At 41.4% G+C, this 20041-nt stretch overlaps 1 protein-coding gene across 2 annotated transcripts; it reads left to right on the top strand.

Moving 5' to 3' along the window:
- The first annotated feature begins 319 nt into the window (after positions 1-319).
- Positions 320-16712, top strand: axin2 (axin 2 (conductin, axil)). 2 transcript variants are annotated; one of them, XM_077230595.1, is made up of 11 exons: positions 320-867; positions 2095-3011; positions 6001-6141; positions 8452-8554; positions 9928-10068; positions 10411-10886; positions 10991-11158; positions 11924-12136; positions 12240-12320; positions 12949-13116; positions 15342-16712. In XM_077230595.1, exons 2-11 carry the CDS (start codon positions 2182-2184, stop codon positions 15466-15468), a joined length of 2448 nt encoding a protein of 815 aa, XP_077086710.1. In that variant the 5' UTR covers positions 320-867; positions 2095-2181; the 3' UTR covers positions 15469-16712. The 2 variants fall into 2 exon arrangements, with proteins under 2 accessions (XP_077086710.1, XP_077086711.1); XM_077230596.1 differs by lacking the exon at positions 6001-6141 and having other exon boundaries at positions 341-867.
- Positions 16713-20041: the final 3329 nt, after the last annotated feature.

Here is a 20041-nt window from a genome sequence, read left to right as displayed (position 1 = left end):
TTATATCTCAGCCAAATATTGTCCTATCCTTACAAACCATACATTAATGGAAAGCCTTTTTATTCAGCATTCAGAAGATGTATAAATCTCAAATCAAAAAATTTACCCTTGTGACTGATTTTATGATCTAAGGTCACAAATTCCTTGTGTGTTTGCGCACACTTGGCGAATAAATCTCATTCTGATTCAGATTCTGAACGCAGAAACGAATGGGTTAAATGTGCATATGGTAACGAAGGGGTTAACTGTGCATGTGGTAGCGAAGGAGTTAACTATGAGTCCTGAGAGGGAAAAGGCGGCCTGTGTCTTTAAAGTTTCTGTAGCAACAGCAGGATCACTTACTCCTGACGCTCCACAGCTCGAGGGGAGTCGGCTCAAGATCTCTGCGCTTTGATAAGGTCCTCGCGCCTCGGTTGAAACTTTCCCCTCACGGACTTTTAGCGAACGGGTGCTTTCAGCGACTCATTGAGCGCATTCGGGTTAAAAGCATCGATAATAATATATAAGTGCGTTTAGACATTTTTTGGAGCGAGCTGTGTGGTTTTAAAGCGGGACAGAGAGGAATAGTGTTGTATGTATCTGTCGGGACCGTGCGGTCGGCTGCGCGCTTTGATGTCCGCTCTTAAACCCTGAGCTCAGTCCACACTGGAATAAGAGACCAGAGCGCATTCAAACACACACACTATACAGGGATCTAGTGTACTCTTTACTGGAGGAAGTGTACGCTGGAAAACCTCAAATCTGCGTTTGACACTAAACAACATCAGAGGACAAGAGGACTGCGCGCAATTGGATATATATTGTGGATTATATTTGTTCTGTTGTTGGAAAACTGGGACTTTTGGGGACTGAACTCATGGATGGATGGTGAGTTCGAGCTGTGTGTGTGTGTCCTCCCAGCGCTGGCCCCATGCTATTGCTTTGATGTGGTGTTTACCGACTTTGAAGTCATGTGTCGCTGTGAAATAAACTATTTCTGATAGGCACTGCGTTAAAGCGCGTGTTTTGGGTTTGTGTTTTTATTGTGTTGTTTTGACGTTAGATTAGAGTGTTTAAAGTGTATTCATGGTGGTGTTATGGGACTTCACCCCCTGTGATCTCACACTTTTGTTTTTCTTGATTGGTTTGAAGTTGAATGCACCGTTTTTTGTTTGTTTTTTTTCTCATTGATTGGATAATCGAGCACTCATTATATCCGTAAGGAAATTTACGCGGTTTGTTTAATCCTTTAAAACTGAACGAGTAGTTTGGAGACGCGTCTAAATGTGTTTTTTAAGACCCATTTCTGTATGTGTTTCGATGCAGTTGTACATTATTTGATGCATTTTAGAGCCTTTTTCATTGAAAGTGTAGCTTTGTACTATGCTATTAGTGTTGCTTTTTTATTATAATTGTAAGTAGTTTTAATATAGGCTATATTACGCAATTATACCTTCTTTAAGAGTGGTCCTTCTGAACTCGTATTGATGATATTGGCGAATGCAAGTTTCTGTACTGTACAGATATACTGTAAGTAAGCATGCTATCGATTAAATGAGTTCACGTTATTTTGCGCTTCGGTTTCCGCGTAACGAGTCGACATTTACGCTATATTTATCTGCACAATTAAACATTGTGAACTGTAAAGTGAAATGCGGTTTTCTTATGCCGCCGTTTTAAAACCATCTGAGTTTTGAGTTCGGAGCTTATTAAATGAGTTTGGACCGTTGTAGATTTTATTTTCTTCATACAACTGAGAATGGGATGTTTGATCGTTTTAGTTTTGTTAAATATTGCCATACTGATCGGCTAGGCTCAGTTTCTTTGAAGTTTTTCTCGTTTCATCACGACGAGGTGATTCAGACTGGGCTTAAAGGGGGGGAAAGTAATGTAACCTGGTACAAAAATACTTGATATGATCTCATTTCTTTTTTTAAAGTTATAAATATCTCATACCTTGCCTGAATTGAATTTAAACCAGGTCGCTTTGATTGCATTCGACGAAGCCGATTGTACACCGCAAGTGCGCACAATGTAGATATGTGTGTCTGAAGTGACTCTTTTGAAGTTTTGGGGCGGATCTGGTTTTGATGAGATCAATACTTTGTGTTTCAGAGAGAAGCTCCCCTGCTGATTTAAGAGAGAGAGGAGATTACAGCTGAGCTTCACACTGAAGGCTTTGCTGCTGGAGCTGCAAGAGCCATGAATAGGATACTAACAGATCCTATGGTCACTAGCTTCAGAGAAGATGACCCACGTCCACCGGTCCCAGGGGAAGAGGGTGAGACGACATGCCACCATCCCAGCAAACTGGCCATGATGAGACCGAAGGATCCTGTGAAAACCATTATGGCTGATCCTCGCTGTTCAACAACTAGGAGGGATGAGGATGGACTTGGGGAACCGGAGGGCAGTGCATCACCGGACTCCCCTCTTGCCCGGTGGACAAAATCTTTGCACTTCCTTCTTGGGGACCAGGATGGTGCTCAACTTTTCCGGGCATATCTTGAACGTGAGAAATGTGAGGACACTTTAGATTTTTGGTTTGCCTGCAATGGTTTTAGGCAAATGGACCTCAAGGATACCAAAACGCACAGAGTTGCCAAAGCCATTTACAAGCGGTATATTGAGAACAACAGCGTTGTGGCCAAGCAGCTTAAACCTGCCACTAAGACCTTTATTAGGGATAATATTAAGCGTCAGCAGATTGACTCTGCGATGTTTGATCAGGCTCAAATGGAGATCCAGACGGCTATGGAGGAGAATGCCTATCAAATGTTCCTGACCTCAGACATATACCTTGAGTACGTCAGAACCGGATGCGAGAACCCAAGTCATGTGAATCCCAATGGACTAGGAGGCCTAAAACTGGTATGCGGATACTTGCCGATGCCGACTCTAAATGAAGAGGAAGAATGGAGTTGTAATGACTTTAAAGCCAAAGCTTTGGCCACTGTAGTGGGTCTGTCTGCCAAAGCGCTACGGTCACCACCTTCCCTTCTTGCAGCGGAAGCATTAGAGAAAAGCTACAGGTAAGACTTCCAAAAATCACTTTAAGATACCACTAAAAATTCATAATCCTGTTAAGTTGCTAATGCTTCATGCTTGGTACTTCTTGGTAGTGTAGTGATTAAAGACCCAGTGTTGTAACTGTTGTGGGTTTAAACATCACAAAGATTGTTTGATCCATGAGCTGTCACTGGCCTTGAGCAAGACACTAACTCTTAGGTTACTCCAGAAGGATATATTCTCTCTGTGTAAGTCACATGCAAGTCGCTTTGGATACATTTAGCAGGTTAATGACAAACGAATAAATTGGTAATGAGTTTTAAGCGTATTATACAGTTTCATGTAGCTATTGCACTGAATTCTTGCTTTAAACATGAGAGGCCCTTTCTCGCAAGTTTGGAGCGTTTGCTCTCACCTGGCTTGCATTACGCAGAGAGAGAGAGAAGGGAAAAAAACATCAATAGAGCAGCTCTTCCTTTCATGTAAATATTGTCTTGCACCAGGCCCTCTGCTGGCTCCACACAGTTTCCTCTGCTTTGAAATTCTTCCGCCGTTAGAGGATCATCTTCAAGGATCAAGGCTAGTTCACAATGCAAAATTGGTTTCAGCCGTCAAATGGATAAAAAAGGTGGCACACATAAAAAAATGTCACTGCTTAAAAAATGAAACCGTTGTATTTGTTTTGTTATTAACAAAAAAAGTACCTAGCTCACAAGATTTTGCTTATTTTGATTTAAATAGTATCTGTTATTTATTATACTATGTAATGTGTGTTTGACACCTTTAGATGTCTTGACGAGCTGTTGGTTTGGTTGTTCAAAGACGTATATAGTCTGGGTTTAACAAAACACCAGGGGAAATCTGGTTTGATGAATTAATACCTGTCAGAGCACTTGAGGTTGTAAATGAGGTGACCCATCAAGGTGTGGTGCCAGACAAATGTTTATCTGTCTCAAAGACAGCCCGTTGGGAGGGTGATCTTGATGAAGGTGACAGAATGTTTCATCTCTGCTTATCTTTGTATGGTTGTTTATGTAGAAGATGATTAAGAACCAGACGAGAGTAAGCAAAGTCTCTCTCTTTTTGATGTTATTCCCTGATTTCTTTTTGAAGAATGCTCCTTGAGCAGTCTGTTTTTCCTCTCTCTCGGGGCACTTTTTTTGTTCATCTGAAGCATGTGGAACTTATTTCTCTCTCTCTCTCTGTGTTTCTGAATCGAATTATTCACAAAACAACACGCAGCAGCGGTTCCTCTGTGAGTCACAGAGACCATGGCCTTCATCTCCTCCGTTTCTTATTTACCACCGTTCTCCTCTGATTTGCAACTGCCTCTCTTCGCACTTTTATCTAGGAAAAAAACCCCGACGGATGGAGAATAAGCACACTTTTTGAGCAAGCGGAAAAGAAGGACAGAGGGGGGCGAGGCACCTCATGAAAGAAAGCATGAATGAGGGGGTGAGCAAGGGAAGAATGTGAACCCAGCTGTGCTAAATACCTGACTCTGAGCGAGAGCTTCCAAAGGTCAGGTTTGAGTTGGGGCCGTAGGCTATAGTCCTGCTGGGTCTCCCCTCACAGCGCTGCTGGCAGTAGGCATTCTCATAAAGAGGAGGCCCTCCTTCCCCCTTCTTCTCTTCTTTCTTTCCGCTCTCTCATGTTCTTTATTTCCCTCTCTCTCACTCTCTTTTGGTCCGACTCAGGTTCTCTACCTCCTCCTCCTATTCCAGTGGAGCAGGAATGTGTCACAGCAGGAGAGAGGGGTATGGAGAGCGAGCGAGAGAGAGAGAGAGAGATTGGGAGGGGTGGGTATGTGGAGGAGGTGCCCTAGCAGAGGAAACAGCACAACAGAAGGAATGACATGAAACGGGAAAGTTTGGAAGGGGGAGGTAAAGTGAGGAACGGGGTGCCTGGCCCAGACAAAAGGCCCCAGATATGCTCCACTGAGGGGAAGTGGCATTGGCAATTCACACAGATGTGCTGCTCACTTAACTTTCCCCCTGATCAGCCCTCACTGGGCTGCCCCAGGGGGGAGGTGGGGTAAGAGAGATGAAAGGGAAGAGAAGAGAAAAGACAAACTGAGCTTGAGCCCCCCGCCCCCAACACCAAGAAAAAAGACTAGTAAAAATAGCTGGACTGTTTTCACAAACATGAGGGAGGCCATAGTGGAAGCTTTTTGCAATGTTTTTTTTTTTTTCTCTAAATGGCAAAACTAATATTTGGATGATATCGTAACATTATTTATGAAACTGATATTTTAATCCACATAGTTAAGGCCAGAATCATAGTCTACTTAACATACTTTCTTGCTTTACTCTGGTGGTAACAAGCCTCAGTTGTCAGGTGGCAAACAGGTTACCTTCAGATGTCTGTCCCATTAACTGGATTTCCCACTGATGTTTTAATCCACATAGTTAAGTCAAGTCAAGTCACCTTTATTTATATAGTGCTTTTTACAATACAGATTGTTTTAAAGCAGCTTTACAGAAATATCCGGAAAAGAATGCAACAAAATTTGTTTCCAGAAGAAAATAGAGTCACAGTTTAGCTAGAATCATAGTCTATGCAAGTACTTAACATGCTTTCTTGCTGGTAACAAGCCTCAGTTGTGGAGATGGCAAACAGGTTACCTTCAGATGTCTGTCCCATTAACTGGATGCATCACCTTTTTTTAAGGTGGCAAAAGTTAGTCAAGCTGTTCATAGCTATCTAAGTTCCCCTTCAAACTGTTGCTCTGCCATGACAGTAATTTTCCTGAAAGAGAAAACGTTCAGTTTTACGCTATTAGCCGCTGCAGTTCCCTTTGTGGCAAGGCTGAGAGTGCAGCTGAACACATTTCAGAAAGCGATACACTTTTGAACCTTATAGGTTCAGTCCCTTCTGAGTAACCTGAGGATAAGTGTCTTGCTCAGTTGTGAATTCATGAATTAACCAAGCAACCTTCCAGTTACCAGCCTTGAGTTTAACAACTCTACCATTCTTTCAACTAAAAAACAAAATATTTGTTTGTCCCTGTAGGTCCTACAGACGCAATGACCCTGGAAACCCCTATCGTGTTACGGCCGGTTATAGTTTTGCCCCTGTCACCAGTGCCAATGACAGTGAGGTCTCCAGTGATGCCCTGACAGATGACTCTATGTCTATGACAGACAGTAGTGTGTAAGTGTGTACATGTCTCATTAACCAAAGTAATAAAAAAATGTGTCTTTCTAAAACACTCTTTCTATATTTGCCTGTCTCATAAGCTGTTTCATAACATGGTAAGCTGCCTACCTAGATAGCACTGTTGATTATCATAGACAAATTTGAACGATGCCTAAAAATTAGATCTTGAAAGATTCACAGTACAGTGTATCTTTAGCCTGTGGTCAAAGACATTGGGTTTAAGTATTAAGTCATGGTAATGAGATGGTACACATTCAGGTGATACATTGACATTTAAATGCGTTTATGAGATGTTTTTAATGCACTGCTGGAGTCTGGAGGGGCTTGGAGTGGGCCCAAGAGTAGATAGAGATAATGTGCTTCCTCTATCCGTTAATTAAAGCTAATGTTTGCAAATTCTTCGACAGGAAATTATACTGGCTAGTTTGTCCTCTTTTGCTCATGTTCTTTTCCTATATAGCTTTGATCTTCAAGGGTTTTCTTTTCAGACTTTGCACAACATAGTCACCAAAGACAGTCATTATTTATTGGTTTTGCCATTGTCCCAGGAAAAAAGGGAGGGGGGGGGGGGTAACTCGCCATGTGGACTATAAGACACTCAATGAGGTGCTTTGGCAGTAAATTAAAGGAATCTCAACTCACAGGGAGGTTTGGTATGAGCCCACCGCGGCTGGAACGGAGGGATTCAGTGTCAGCTAGGCCTTTGAGAGGTTAGCCATTTCTGGAGCACAAGAGCAGGTCACCTGGGATTAGGGTGTTTGGGACCCCCATCCCCCAGACGCTCATGTACGCCACATATTCAACCCCACCTCAGCCTGAAAGCAGCCCTCCCCCTCTGTGTTTGCGGCAGAGGCAATTGTGCGAGTGCATAGCTAAGTGCAGAGAGTGAGAAATAAAGTGCATGCTGGATGAAAGGCTTAACTGAATCGCTTTCAGCCCATTGTTAGGCCCTGGGAGCTTAGAGGGATAAGAGGGTGGCTGGCTGCTTTGAAAATTACTTGCACAAGTGAATAGGAGATTCCCATAAAGCACAGCCAGCCTGTGACACCCCAAAGCTCTGAACAGAGAAAGTGTCTGTGGACAGTGGGCTGATTGAACCAAAGATTAATATTTTGATAGGTGCAACCATTCAGCACTTTTTTTAAACGAAATGTGCAACAGCTTTCTTGGGTGACTCGTCCTCATACTAAAGTCAAATCATCTCCCATTTGAAGTATAGGCTAGTAGGAACTGCAGTATAGTACTTACAAGGTTACAACATTAATTCAAATGAATCCGTGAAAAAAAAGTTTATCAAACATTTACTTGTACTGAAGACACAATTTTTTTCAGAATTTTGTTTTATCTAGATGCTCCTGTCCAGTGATTTTACACATATTTAGCCAATGCATTTATTATTTTTTTATTTTTTTTTATTTGTGCCACTTTGAAGTAGCATACACGGTGAGAAAAACAGCCTCTGTGTTCTTTATTTGGAGGCTGATTTGATTGGAATAGCTGCTTTTATTTGAGTTAAAAGGCACAGCGTTAAATCAGAATCTGAATTCCAGATAAAGGGAGGGAGGGAGCGAGGGAGGGGAGGAGAAGTGGGGGAAATTTTGCTTATATCTTATTTATGGATTTACTTGGACGCTAGGGAATGCCGCTGCGCCGACTTCAAACATTACCTTATCTTACAAACCAGCCTTTTGATGTGCGCAAGATCAGAGGCTGACTGCAGAGCGCTTGCCAAATGAAGATTGGAGCGACGGCTTTATGCGCATGACTGTGAGCTTTCAAAGACGTGGTGGAAACTGCATTTGGGCTAGGTCATACACTTCAGAGTCAGAACAGAGCAAAGGAAACTGGCCTGGCTTAAAAAAAAAAAAAAAAAAAAGATATGAGCAGGATGAAAAAGATGTCTGGATTTAGAGGCAAGAAAGGGCAAGATTGAGGAGGTGGAGGTTTAGGAACATTCTGCCATGGATTAGAATGGATTAGGAGTGTTTATGGAAACACAAGATGTCTTTTTATTGTTATTGGTAACGTGCTTGAATGTGCGTTGGCATTAGTAGCAACATTTGTTTTGCTGCCCTCCGGGTTTGATCGTGACCCCGGGCGTCTGTGCTGGGCAAGAATTCACAGGGTGAGAGTGCACTATTTTCTGGGCCATTATTTCCACAACATATTAAGTGTGGATCTGTTTGTATTTGAGTTTCTTTGAAACACTTTATAAGGTTCTAAAGATGTTTGTGCAGCATGTGTATGTTTGTGTATGAGTATGGGCAGTGAATAACCTTCATCGTTCTCTATGTGTCCTGATAGAGATGCCATCCCTCCTTACAAGCTGGGAAGTAAAAAACAAATACAGCGAGAGATGCAGCGCAACATGAGGATGAACGGCCAAGTGTCTCTACCTCCGTTCCCTGTAAGTGTCCTTGCCATTCTTCTGAACTACACACACAACTCCAACATCACCCCCAATTAAAAAGCATTACCCTCTCATGGTTGTGGACCGTTCGTGTTGTTGTGCTCTTTCTCGGATAATGACTCTTAATAAACTGCCACGCCGCACTAAATGAGTCTGTTTTATCCTGAGGCACCAAAATCAACTGTCTCTCTCTGAGAGCGCTTTGATCAGCAGATGAATGGGGCTGACTTCAAGGGAAGTGACAACTTCCAACTGAGCTGCACCCTTTTTAGTCCTCCAACAGCACCATCCATCCCCCTCTCCCTCATTTCCTCCCTGTCTCCCTGAAAGCAGAAAAAAGAGAGGGTCAATTTGTGTTTGGAGAGAGGGTTTGGAAAGACAACTTGTTAATCAAGTCAAACAAACCCGTATCCACCCTCCTCATCCTTTCTTACTCTCCTTTTTGTTTCTTTTTCCCTCTTCCCCGTCACTTTGGTCACTCTTTGTGCACTTGTACTCCCATACATGCAATTTCAAGCTCTGTGTTGGAAAAACTTCCCATTTTCTGTGTTGTCTCTCTCCCTCTTTCCTTCCCTCCTTTTTTTCTATCTTGTAATATTTCCCTTCTGATTTGGTGCCGACTGTCTGCCTCTCCCGGGATGTTACTTTTAGGCAGCAGGGGCCTAGAGCTGCTGCAAGTCTCACCAGCAACTCGTCTTCCTTTCTTCTCTCTTTCGTCTTTCCCTTCATCTCCACAAAGAGATGGAAAGAGGAAGCCAAATCAAGAAAGGCAGGGTGCAAAATAATAATAAAAATAATAAGAAAGTGATTGAAAATCCTTGTGTGAGACGCACACACATGGGGAAGGAGGATAATGTGGCTACTGTAGCTCAAAGGTGCCCGCTGTCGTATGGGGGGAATAAATTACCTCGGCGCTTCTGATCTCCCACCGCTTGACTCCTCTAGTGGCGGCACACATCTCACCATCTTACTTTCTCTTCTTTTAATCCCCCCTCTTTCCTTTTTTCTTTGCCTCCCTCCTTTTTCCCCCTGTCGATATGTGACTTTTATTGCTAGATGTAAAGCCAGTGTCCCTGCCGCCCCTGGTGAGCGTTTGATATTTGACGAGGGCTCTTTGAAGCTGCCTCACTTCACAGGCCGGGCTGATGGCTTGGTTGCACTACAGAGGGAACAAGCCGAGGCTCCTTAGAGCGTGACCAACTGCTCATGCCGGCAGCGGCCCATGCCAGTGGTGTGGGGCATGTGTCTGTGTTTGTGTGTGCATTGGATGGGCAGTGGACTTATGCAGGGAGGGCAGCTGTAGAAATCAAACCCTCCTGTCCTGTCTGGTCTTCTTGCTAATCTGTATCTCTCTCTCTCTGGTTGTGCAGAGGACGCGGCGGCCACCTAAGGAGATGACTCCCGTGGAGCCAGCAGCATTTGCAGCACAGTTGATAGCCAGACTGGAGCGTCTGAAGCGGGAACAGGAAACCATGAGCTCCCTGGAGGAGAGACTTCAACAGATTCAGGAGGTTAGTATTGCTACAATTCTCTGGAAATGTTGTCACTGTCAAATAGTTAAAGAGTTGAATTCGGTTTCCTTAAACCAGTGGTCTCAAACTCAATTTCTGGAGGGCCAGAGCTCTGCACTGTTTTGCTCCAACCCTAATCAAACACACACCTGATCCAGCTAATCAAGGTCTTCAGGATTACTAGAAACTTCCTTGCAGGTGTGAGTTTGAGCTGGTTGGGGCAAAACTGTGCAGAGCTGTGGCCCTCCAAGAATTGAGTTTGAGACCTTCCTTAAACAGTTCCCCTAAATGGCTGTTTTCAAGTATTTCTTTTTAAAATCGCGTTTCTGTGTGCGCTTATAGGAGGAGGAGCGGGATGAATCTGAGGTGTCTGGAAGCAGTGCATCCCACTCTCTGCCTTTGCTCCCTCCTGGCTCTTACGAGGAGGACCCCCAGGCCATCCTGGACGAGCACCTTTCCCGAGTCCTCAAGACTCCTGGCTGTCAGTCTCCAGGAATACTTCGACATTCCCCACGCTCCCGCTCTCCTGAACAGCGCCCACTCCCTCGGGGAGGTCCCAGCACCAGGTCGCAGTCTGGCTCTGTGAATGGACACGTACCAGCCAAGAACTTCATCTCCAGACAGTCAACCAAGCACATCCATCACCACTACATCCATCACCACGCTGGGCCCAAAAGCAAGGAGCAGATCGAGGCGGAGGCGACCCAGCGGGTAAAGTGCCTGTGCCATGGGTCTTCAGATTGCTGTTCTGCCCCTTACATTCGCAGTCGGAGTCTGGGCCGAGACCAGTGTGGCAGCCCTGCAGAAGTGGCCTTGGGGTATACTACAACTTTTTTTCTTTACATATGTTTTCTTTTTAATTGTGGCATCCTGATGTCAATACGTAGAACTTGTTTTTTAACTTTTCTTTTCTTGCTGCTAGGCATTGCAGCTCTCTATCTAAGCGTTTGTGTAAATCTGGAGAGGAGATGAACACGGAAGGGTTGGAGAACAGTCTCCTTCAGTTGCCAGCTGACAGTACAGACCGCTCTCAAAACGTTTGGCAGTGGATCCTTGAGAGCGACCGACAGACCAAGCACAAGCCCCACAGGTCTGTCTTGCAACTATTGTCATGTCTATGTTGTAACTCTTTTTTTCTTGTGCATGCTCCTTTACTACTACTAATGTTTAGTTAGGATAAGGGAGTAATAGGGGTGTAACGATACCGTCATGTCCGTATATCATGATACTGAACTCATGATACGATATTATTGCGATACTCCAAGACAATTGGTAAAAGGTTAACAAAAAATAAACTGTTGATTAAAATGCTAAATTTGATATTACATTGGGGGTGTAAATGAATAGGCTTGGACTTGGTGCTGGAAATCCAATGCAAAGGACAATGGTGACACCCAAATATATTCCTGATTCTGAAAATACAGAATACTATTTTAGACTAAATGACTACACATGACTAAATACATTTTAAATAATGTATGCCACTGGTACTGGTAATGTCAGACATGTGGCATTATCAGGACCCACAAATATTCCCACATTGCATTTATACATTATATTCAACATTATATATAGCAGTTTATTGTAGTACTGACACTAAAACTTGATTTTTTTTTCCGCACATGGCAATGTTATTTTGGGTAAACAATACATATTGTCACTATCTACGATAGATATTGTTGCATTTTTGTATTGCGATATATTGTTACACCCCTAGGGAGTAAGGATCCTCTTTTCATTACTGTATTGAGCAATAATTTTGAAGATAGATTTACCATCTAATCCTCTGCTCACCTTGATTCCAGTGAGTCTTTGTGCCCGTTTACTTACATGGTGAAATTGTCTATTGTTGCAGCACTCAAAATGTAAAGAAGTTGCACTGTTTGGATTCCCCACGCACACACACCTGGGGAGGTGGTGGAAGCAGTGGGCATCTCCGTGCCCATCAGCCCGCACACCCCTTCGTTCAGGACCCTGCCATGCCACCTCTTCCCCCTCCCAACACCCTCGCACAGCTGGAAGAGGCCCGTAGACGCCTGGAGGAAGTTTCCAAACCCTCTAAACAGAGGTATGAGATCCATTCTACAACTTTTTTTAACTCTTTGTATGCATTTTCTTTCTAAAAACTCTTGATTGATGTTCTTATTGATTATATGGGTTCCACTTCACAGGCATTCAACAACAAGCCTTCAGAGAGACAAGAGTCACCCAGTGCCTGTTCAAAATGGCAGTTCAGTGCTTCAAACGGATGAGTACGTATCTCCCAATTGTCATCCTCCTGCACTCTATAATTCATTGTTCAATAATGATGAATGACACACACACGCATGCAGTGCGACAGTCCTCAAATGCTTTGCAGCCATTAGTCTCTCTCCTCTTTCAAAAACATCTGGTTGTTCTTCCTCTTTGTTTCCGGGCCTGGCTAATATTTAAAGTGTGGAGCTTTGGCCACCTGATGGCAAAACCCTTTTTCATTTTTAATTGGCTGACCTTCTGTCACAGTCTAATGCTGGGATGCACTTTCTGATGTAGCACTACGATGTGGGGAAAGCACTATTGACTAAAACACTGTTCTGTTTTTTGTGTGTGTGTGTGTGTGTGTGTGTGTGTGTGTGTGTGTGTGTGTGTGTGTGTGTGTGTGTGTGTGTGTGTGTGCTTAACCTAGACAAATATTAACCTAGTCATGAACTAATGTTTAAAACAATCTTGAAGGTTGATAATTAGGGTTTAGAGTTCAATTCATTCATCCTACATGAGCAATAGTAACAGTGATTCTTCCTTAGCAAACACCACCTTGTTCTGATCTTAAAGGCCTAGCTAACATTTTACTCTCCTGTGATTTATCTTTACAATTGTTTTCATCTCTGTTTGTCTTTACAGACCGAAAGATCTCAAGAAGATGTCAGGTTGCCACAGTAGTTTGGGCTCAGAAACAGTGGTCACGTACTTCTTTTGTGGTGAGGAAATCCCGTACCGCAGAATGATGAAAACACACAGCCTCACACTTGGACACTTCAAGGAACAACTACGGAAAAAAGGCAACTACAGGTATACTCTCAATTCTATTACTAGAGAAAATGATGTTTGTTGGTTGTTGATATTAAGGCTGCTGAAGACTTTGAATTTGTATGTATTAGTTTTGCAATTAGCTGACCCAAAAAATATTATTGCAAGGTATATGTGGATGTGTTTTGACACTGATTGTGTTGGTCCTCTGCAAGACTACGATGTTTACTGTAAACATTCACATTAGCAGCAAGTATGGAGTTAAGATGACAGGAAAGAGAGAGGGGTGGTTGCACAGAGAAAGAAAGAATGAGGGAATTTTAACTGTAGCCGTTTGGTCACATCTGGTATTGATTTCATCTTAAGGCACATTTAATAAGCAGCTCTTTGAAGCCCAGGCCTTTCATTTGATGCACAAAGACTCGCACACATTTTTCAACAATTGTATCAAGCTACGTTGCTCTCATACATTTGTGTGTGTGTTTACATAAGACTATTATTATTTTTTAATGATTACTTCTCATTTATATCAAAGGCTCTCTTTGTTTTGCCCTTTTTATTTGAATTGGGTATTGTCGGATGGCCGCCAATGGTTTTCCTTGTGCATGTTGTCTCCATAAAAGCCCATTTCAAGCACACCGGAACAATTGAGGAACTTTTGCTGGTAACTACGCTGGTTATAGCTTTTAAATCCCCATTGACCAAAATCTTTAATGTGCCATGTTGAACATGCGGTTGCAGGGTTATCCATCTAGATAACCCTAGTTTATCAACTCTGTGTAAAATAGTTTGTCTGAGGCCTGTATTCTATATGAATATTGGACAAATTCCCAATGTTAAGGACCCCTCTCTGACCATGCACATTTTCAAGGAAAAGGGAAATTCAAAGCTGAAGTTTTTAATCGCAGAAAATGTGTGGAGTCGGGTCATTTCAACATGGCAGAAATTCAACAAAGAACAGTACTGCCAGAGTTGCCAGACGATATTGGTGCCAGATGTTGCGAAGAGAAAATCTTGCCATATAAAACATGCTCCAATGGAAAGACTTCTTTCTCTTTTTCTTTCTTCTTCTCCCTCTCTCTTTTTTTTTCAAACAAATAAGAGCCATGCTGCCCTTTTGAAGATTTTGCGGAGGAGGATATAGCTTATTCTCCAGAAATAAGGATGTAATTATGTGCCATGTTGCAAGTATTCCAGTTTGTCCCTCATTTATGAAGTTAAGCTTGGGCAGTGGGAAAACAATGGATTGTTTCCGACATATTGAAGAAGAAAAGAAACTTTGTTCTCGTTGCTTGTTGTTTTGAGTCATGGTTATTCCTGTGTGTGTTTTATGTGAGCTGTTTCTATAACTTGGTGGTGTTTTACTTGTAAAAACCTAGCATGCACCGCAGCGCAATTTAGTAAGAGGGGGCATTTTCCATTACAAAGCCAATTACTGAGGCAAACCTCACCACTCCCTCCCCTCCCACTGTTTTCTCTTCCTTCTGGAGGAGGTGGAGATCATTAGTGCATCAGAGGTGGAGGGAAAGGGACAAATCGGACAATAGAAATGAGGCAAAGAGGCTATCAATCAAGGTCAAACACTAGATTAAGCTCAGACTCGTCCCCATCACAATGTGGTAATGAAAAAAGTTAGTGTAGACTCCTCGGCACCCAAAAATGTCAACCCTTGTGAAAGATCCCCGTCATTTACTCACAGAGCTCCCAATTAGACACAAGAAGCCTGATGGTTGATTGGTGGTGGTGTTTAACAGAACCTCTAATTTAGGCTAAAGCCACTCTTTGTCCCCCAAATAGTGGAAAGCAATGCAGGATAGCATTAGTGTCTGATATGGATATTTGGTTTCACTATAGTTTGATGGTCCATTTTAACACATTCTGTTGACTACAAGTAGCGTTGCACCTTCATGTCTACTAACTCTCATTAGAGTATTAGTTGGGTTTGGGTTAGAATAAGTTGACATATACTTGCAAAGTTACTTATAGTCAGTATAATGTCTGCTGGGGAACATCACAATGAAGAGTTTGCAGATATTAAGCAGACAGTCTACTAATACTCTAATGAGAGTTAGTTGACAAAGTTGCTTATTGTCAACCGAATGTTCAAAAGGGACCATCAAAATAAAGTGTTACCGGATATTTAAAGTCAACATGAATTGGTCCACTGGCTTGGATTTTCTGGAATGGAAGTATTGCCTTTTGACCTATAGATCTATGTTTTTGAATGCCATCAGCAGTTTGTTGATCCTACATTTTCTCTGTTTCAGGTACTACTTCAAGAAGGCCAGTGATGAGTTTGAATGTGGTGCTGTGTTTGAGGAGGTCTGGGACGACTGCACAGTTCTGCCCATGTATGAGGGCAAAATCCTCGGCAAAGTGGAAAGAATGGACTAGATGAACATGACAGCCCACATGTGGACTTACCCAGCACTCAAGACTAACTCGAAGAGCAGAACATAGACGTTTTATTAAGCTTAAGAAGTTTAGACGTTTGGCGTACCAAGCTATTGAAGGAATACTAGCCTATGAAGTACAGAGGGATCTGAACCAGCAATGCATCATGAGAAATTGTTCCTTTGCTTTGGAAAACTAAGAGAGATGTTATGACCAATGAAGATGCAGTCAAACCACTTGCTTGTTTGGACTACAACATGCCAACGTTGGTGTGTTACCTTACTATGAACTGCTGACCAGCATTTGTGATAATTATAAATGTGTATACATGTGTTGAATGCGAGAATGTGTGCATGTGTAATACAGAGGTGCTCATATGTACACAAAGTTATAATATGCTTCTGTCACAAGTTAAAGACTTTATTGCTATTTATTAAACTGTCATTCCCCTCATACCTGTGTTCAGATGATGGACAAGCTGCTTATTTGATTGGGAGATCTTTCCAATGTTATACATGCATGGACGGATGTCTAGAGTCACGTCACCTTAACTCAAAAGACTTGTACCAGGAATTTTCTCCTCTTGCCAATGAGAACGAACCTCTCCAAACCTCTCTGCTGATTGGGTGGAAATTTCTACCTTTAACGCCCAGTTAATAGTTGTTGCATCTTTAGTGCCTTTGGTTTAAGGTCCAGACATTGCACAGGAACCAATAGCCTTGTCCTGGAACCTGTTCCAAAACTCTTGAAAAAAAAGAAAGAAACCGTAATAGGAAGTCATACTATTAAAAAAAAATAATTAAATTCAGCATAGTCTGAGAGAGATCCGAGAGTGTGCATGTCCTGAGGTTGATCAGAGGGTTAATGTCCTGTGTAAACGTTGAATGGAAAGGCCTGGAGTTGGATAAATTGGCATGAGCGGATAAAAACATGCCATCGCTAGTGTATTATACAGTACCTGTGCCTACATGGATGCCATGCTGTGTGCTGCCCTGTTTCAGGGTGTGAATATTCCCTTGCTTTTCTGAGGGGTTTATGTTTAAAATAAGTTTTTTATGCTTTGGATATCTTGTAATCATGACATTACTTTTCAGTGTTTTCCTCCCCAAATTTTGTTTGTGTTCCACTTAAAATGTAAATTATGCATTATATAGAGCTTCATTTTAAAGACGACTTGGTACTTTAATTATTGTAATTATGAAGAGATGTAGCCTTTATTAAAAGTTATATTTTTTAAATGAAAACCAGCATGTTTGTGTTCTTAACTACTGTGTGTCTGTGTTTGGTTGAGAGTTCGTTCGAATGATTTTTGCACCTTCACTTGTTTTCTTTTGAATTTGAGTGGTCAGTATGTGTATTCCCTGGGAATCAGACCCATAAAGAGGCCCACACTAAATCTACACTAAACCTACACTAAATCTGCACTACCAGTCAGAAGTTTGGGATCAGGAAGAGTTTTAATGTTTTTAAAAGAAGTCTCTTCTGCTGACCAATGCTGCATTTATTTGATTAAAAATACAAATAATAATAATAATATTGTTAAATATAATGACAATTCAAATTTGTTTTCTATATTAATATATTATAATTTATGTAATTTATTCCTGTGATCAAAGCTTTTTTCAGCTTTGTTATTTTCAGCATCATTACTCCAGTCTTCAGTGTCACATGATCCTTCAGAAATTATTCTTATATGATGATTTTTTTTATGCTCAAAAAACATTAATTATGACAATGTTGAAAACAAGTTGTGTACAATTGTTTTTCAGGATTCTTTGATGAATAGAAAGTTCAAAAGAACAGCATTTATTTGATATAGAATATTATGTTACATTATAAATGTCTTAACTGTCACTTTTGATCAATTTCATTCCTCCTTGATAAATAAAAGTATTGTTTTATATTATTTCTTTCGCCCAAAAAAAAAAAAATTATTACTGACCCTAAACCTTTGAACGGTAGAGTTTATTGTGACAAAAACTTCTATTTCAGATAAATGCTGCTCTTTTGAACTTTCTGTACATCAAAGAATCCTGAAATAGTAAAAAACTGTTTTCAACATTACTAATAATGAGAAATGTTTCTTGAGCATCAAATCTGCATTTGATAATAATTTCTGAAGGATCATGTGACACTGAAGGCTGGAGTAATGATGCTGAAAATTCTGCTTTGACCACAGGAAAAAATTACACTTTACTATATATTCACATAGAAAAACATCTGTTTTACATTTAAAAAACAAACAAACAGTAATATTGTGAAATATTATTTCAATCAAATAAATGGTGAGCAGAAGAGACTTCTTTTAAAAACATAAATCTTATCCGCCAAATACTTTTGCCTGGTAGTGTCCACCAAATGTCCACCAAAACTTCTGCAGAATGGTCCACAGTACTGAAACACCCGTCTTGAATATGCATTTGATAATATAATTGATAATAACAATACTAATTTGAGAAGTTTTTCAGTCACCATTTGGAGTACAGTCCTCACACCATACAATGAAACTTGTATAACTTTTACTACTCCACACATTCCCCCTAAAATCTGGACCAAAGAAAATGCTCAAGTCTTCATATTTAGCTTTAACCTGCTCATGATCTTAAAGTTATACTTATACTTTTACCAGTTGATCTCCTCCTCGCTGTTGTAGACTCCTCTGAGACCAGTTTTAGGGTATCTAACAGGAAGTTTGGTAAGGACAAGATGAATGATAGCATGAGGATATCATAAAGAGACTCCCTGATTGGCTGTTAATCCCATCCATTAAAGTGCATGAGGGTTCCTGCCAGTCGGGGGTAACGCTGTGGCTGTTTGTACACCACTGAAGGCTTTGTTCATGGATCATCCCCCCCGTCAGCTCCCCCCAGCACCTCCATGCTTAATTAAAATCTCACCCCCTGTTGCTCCTTCCATGAGAAACCAACTCCAAGGTGAAGGCCTTTCCCAGAAAACTGTGCTTCCCTCGAGCTCAAGAAGAGCCCATTATGTTAGATATATGTATATAATTCAGACGTTAGGTGGGTTTTGTCGCCATTTTGGCGGACATTGCATTCAGAGTTAGTTTTATCTGGCTGCCTTAGTTTAGTATTTCAAGTATTCACCATCAGGGCTTGAAATATTTTTTTTTTAATCACCGGCCAATTTGGCTACTACATTTTTAAGTTATTGGCCATTCAGAACTTCTACTAGCCAAAAAAAAAAGAGAGAAATGAACCAGATTAACTGCATCACAGTTTAGAGATTAGAAATTTGGATTTCATACATTCATTTCTTATTGAAATAAAATCACGATTGTCATCTCCTTTCCTCTTTCATCCTTTTCACAATAATGTGTTTTATTGTGGACAGATCAATAAAGAACACCAAACAAATGTAGGATGTTGGTAAATAATGTCTTTTCTGTTAACCAAATGCTTTTTAATCTTCACTATTGATTCAATATAAATAAACAAGCGAGCTGTTATTTATTGTGTAGTGACGTGTGTGTGTGTTCAAGTAAGCCAGATATGAGCAGATTCTGCGCAATACATTGTATTTAATATATCATGAGGACTCTGTGAAGATTTGCTCACACGAACTTCCCCAGCAAAGTGAGTAACATAATAAGTAACACGACAAATTGTCTCGTGATTTGACAGCGTTACCCAACACAGTTGATTTTTACCTGCATTTGGTGGGTGTTAGTTTCTAACCCTGTTTACCATAAAGTGGAGGTAGGACATGCTTTTCTTGAGAGCCTCTCCACACTTGGTCCTGGCCTTTCCCTCTGCCCTGGGAGATGTGAGCTTTGCCAGAGTCGGGGCAACTGGTTTCTCCCGGGGCTAATTGGAGGATTAAAATGCCCCTGGAATCACCAATGCTCAGAGACAATGCTACGGCATAATGAAGTACTTCAGACCCCGGTGAGAAATCCCAGCCATATTTGTTCCCATTATCAGCCTTTAATTTGCTCCCTCGTAGAAAATTAATAAATGCAGCAGTAATTTGGCCACTAGAGCCCTGTTTGTACGAGCTCGTACAGGCTTAGCGATAGGTTGGAGTGCTAAGTGTCTTGCGGGAGAGTGTTTTTTCTTTGACAAATAAAGCCTGGCAGAGATCAGAGCACGCATGACCCTCGACTTGTCACTTCCCGTCTCCTAATTGTCCTTCGGTTCTAGTGAACTCTATTTTAAAGTTTCCTGTGCTTTGATCGTGAAATCATCTAGGAAACTCTTAGCTGTATTTCCCTGAACGGCCGTGACCTAAACGTTCCCGTGACAACATCCCGCAATCCTGGAGAAGTCAGTTTGTTCGGGACATTTCATTTAATATTCAACAATATTATTGATCCGCCTGTATTTGACTCACCTCCCCAGAGCGGCTAGATATACATATATATATATATATATATATATATATATATATATATATATATATATACATACATTGAACAAAATTATAACGCAACACTTTTGTTTTTGCCCCCATTTTTCATGAGCTGAACTCAAAGAATAAGACTTTTTCTATGTACACAAAAGGCCTATTTCTCTCAAATATTGTTCACAAATCTGTCTAAATCTGTGTTAGTGAG

Source organism: Siphateles boraxobius, unplaced genomic scaffold (genome assembly GCF_051911475.1).
Source record: "Siphateles boraxobius isolate OS27281-9 unplaced genomic scaffold, OSU_SipBor_1 15, whole genome shotgun sequence".
NCBI lineage: Eukaryota > Metazoa > Chordata > Actinopteri > Cypriniformes > Leuciscidae > Siphateles > Siphateles boraxobius.
The sequence above is the reverse complement of the archived record's forward strand: the minus strand, read 5'-3'. Positions and strand labels throughout refer to the sequence as shown.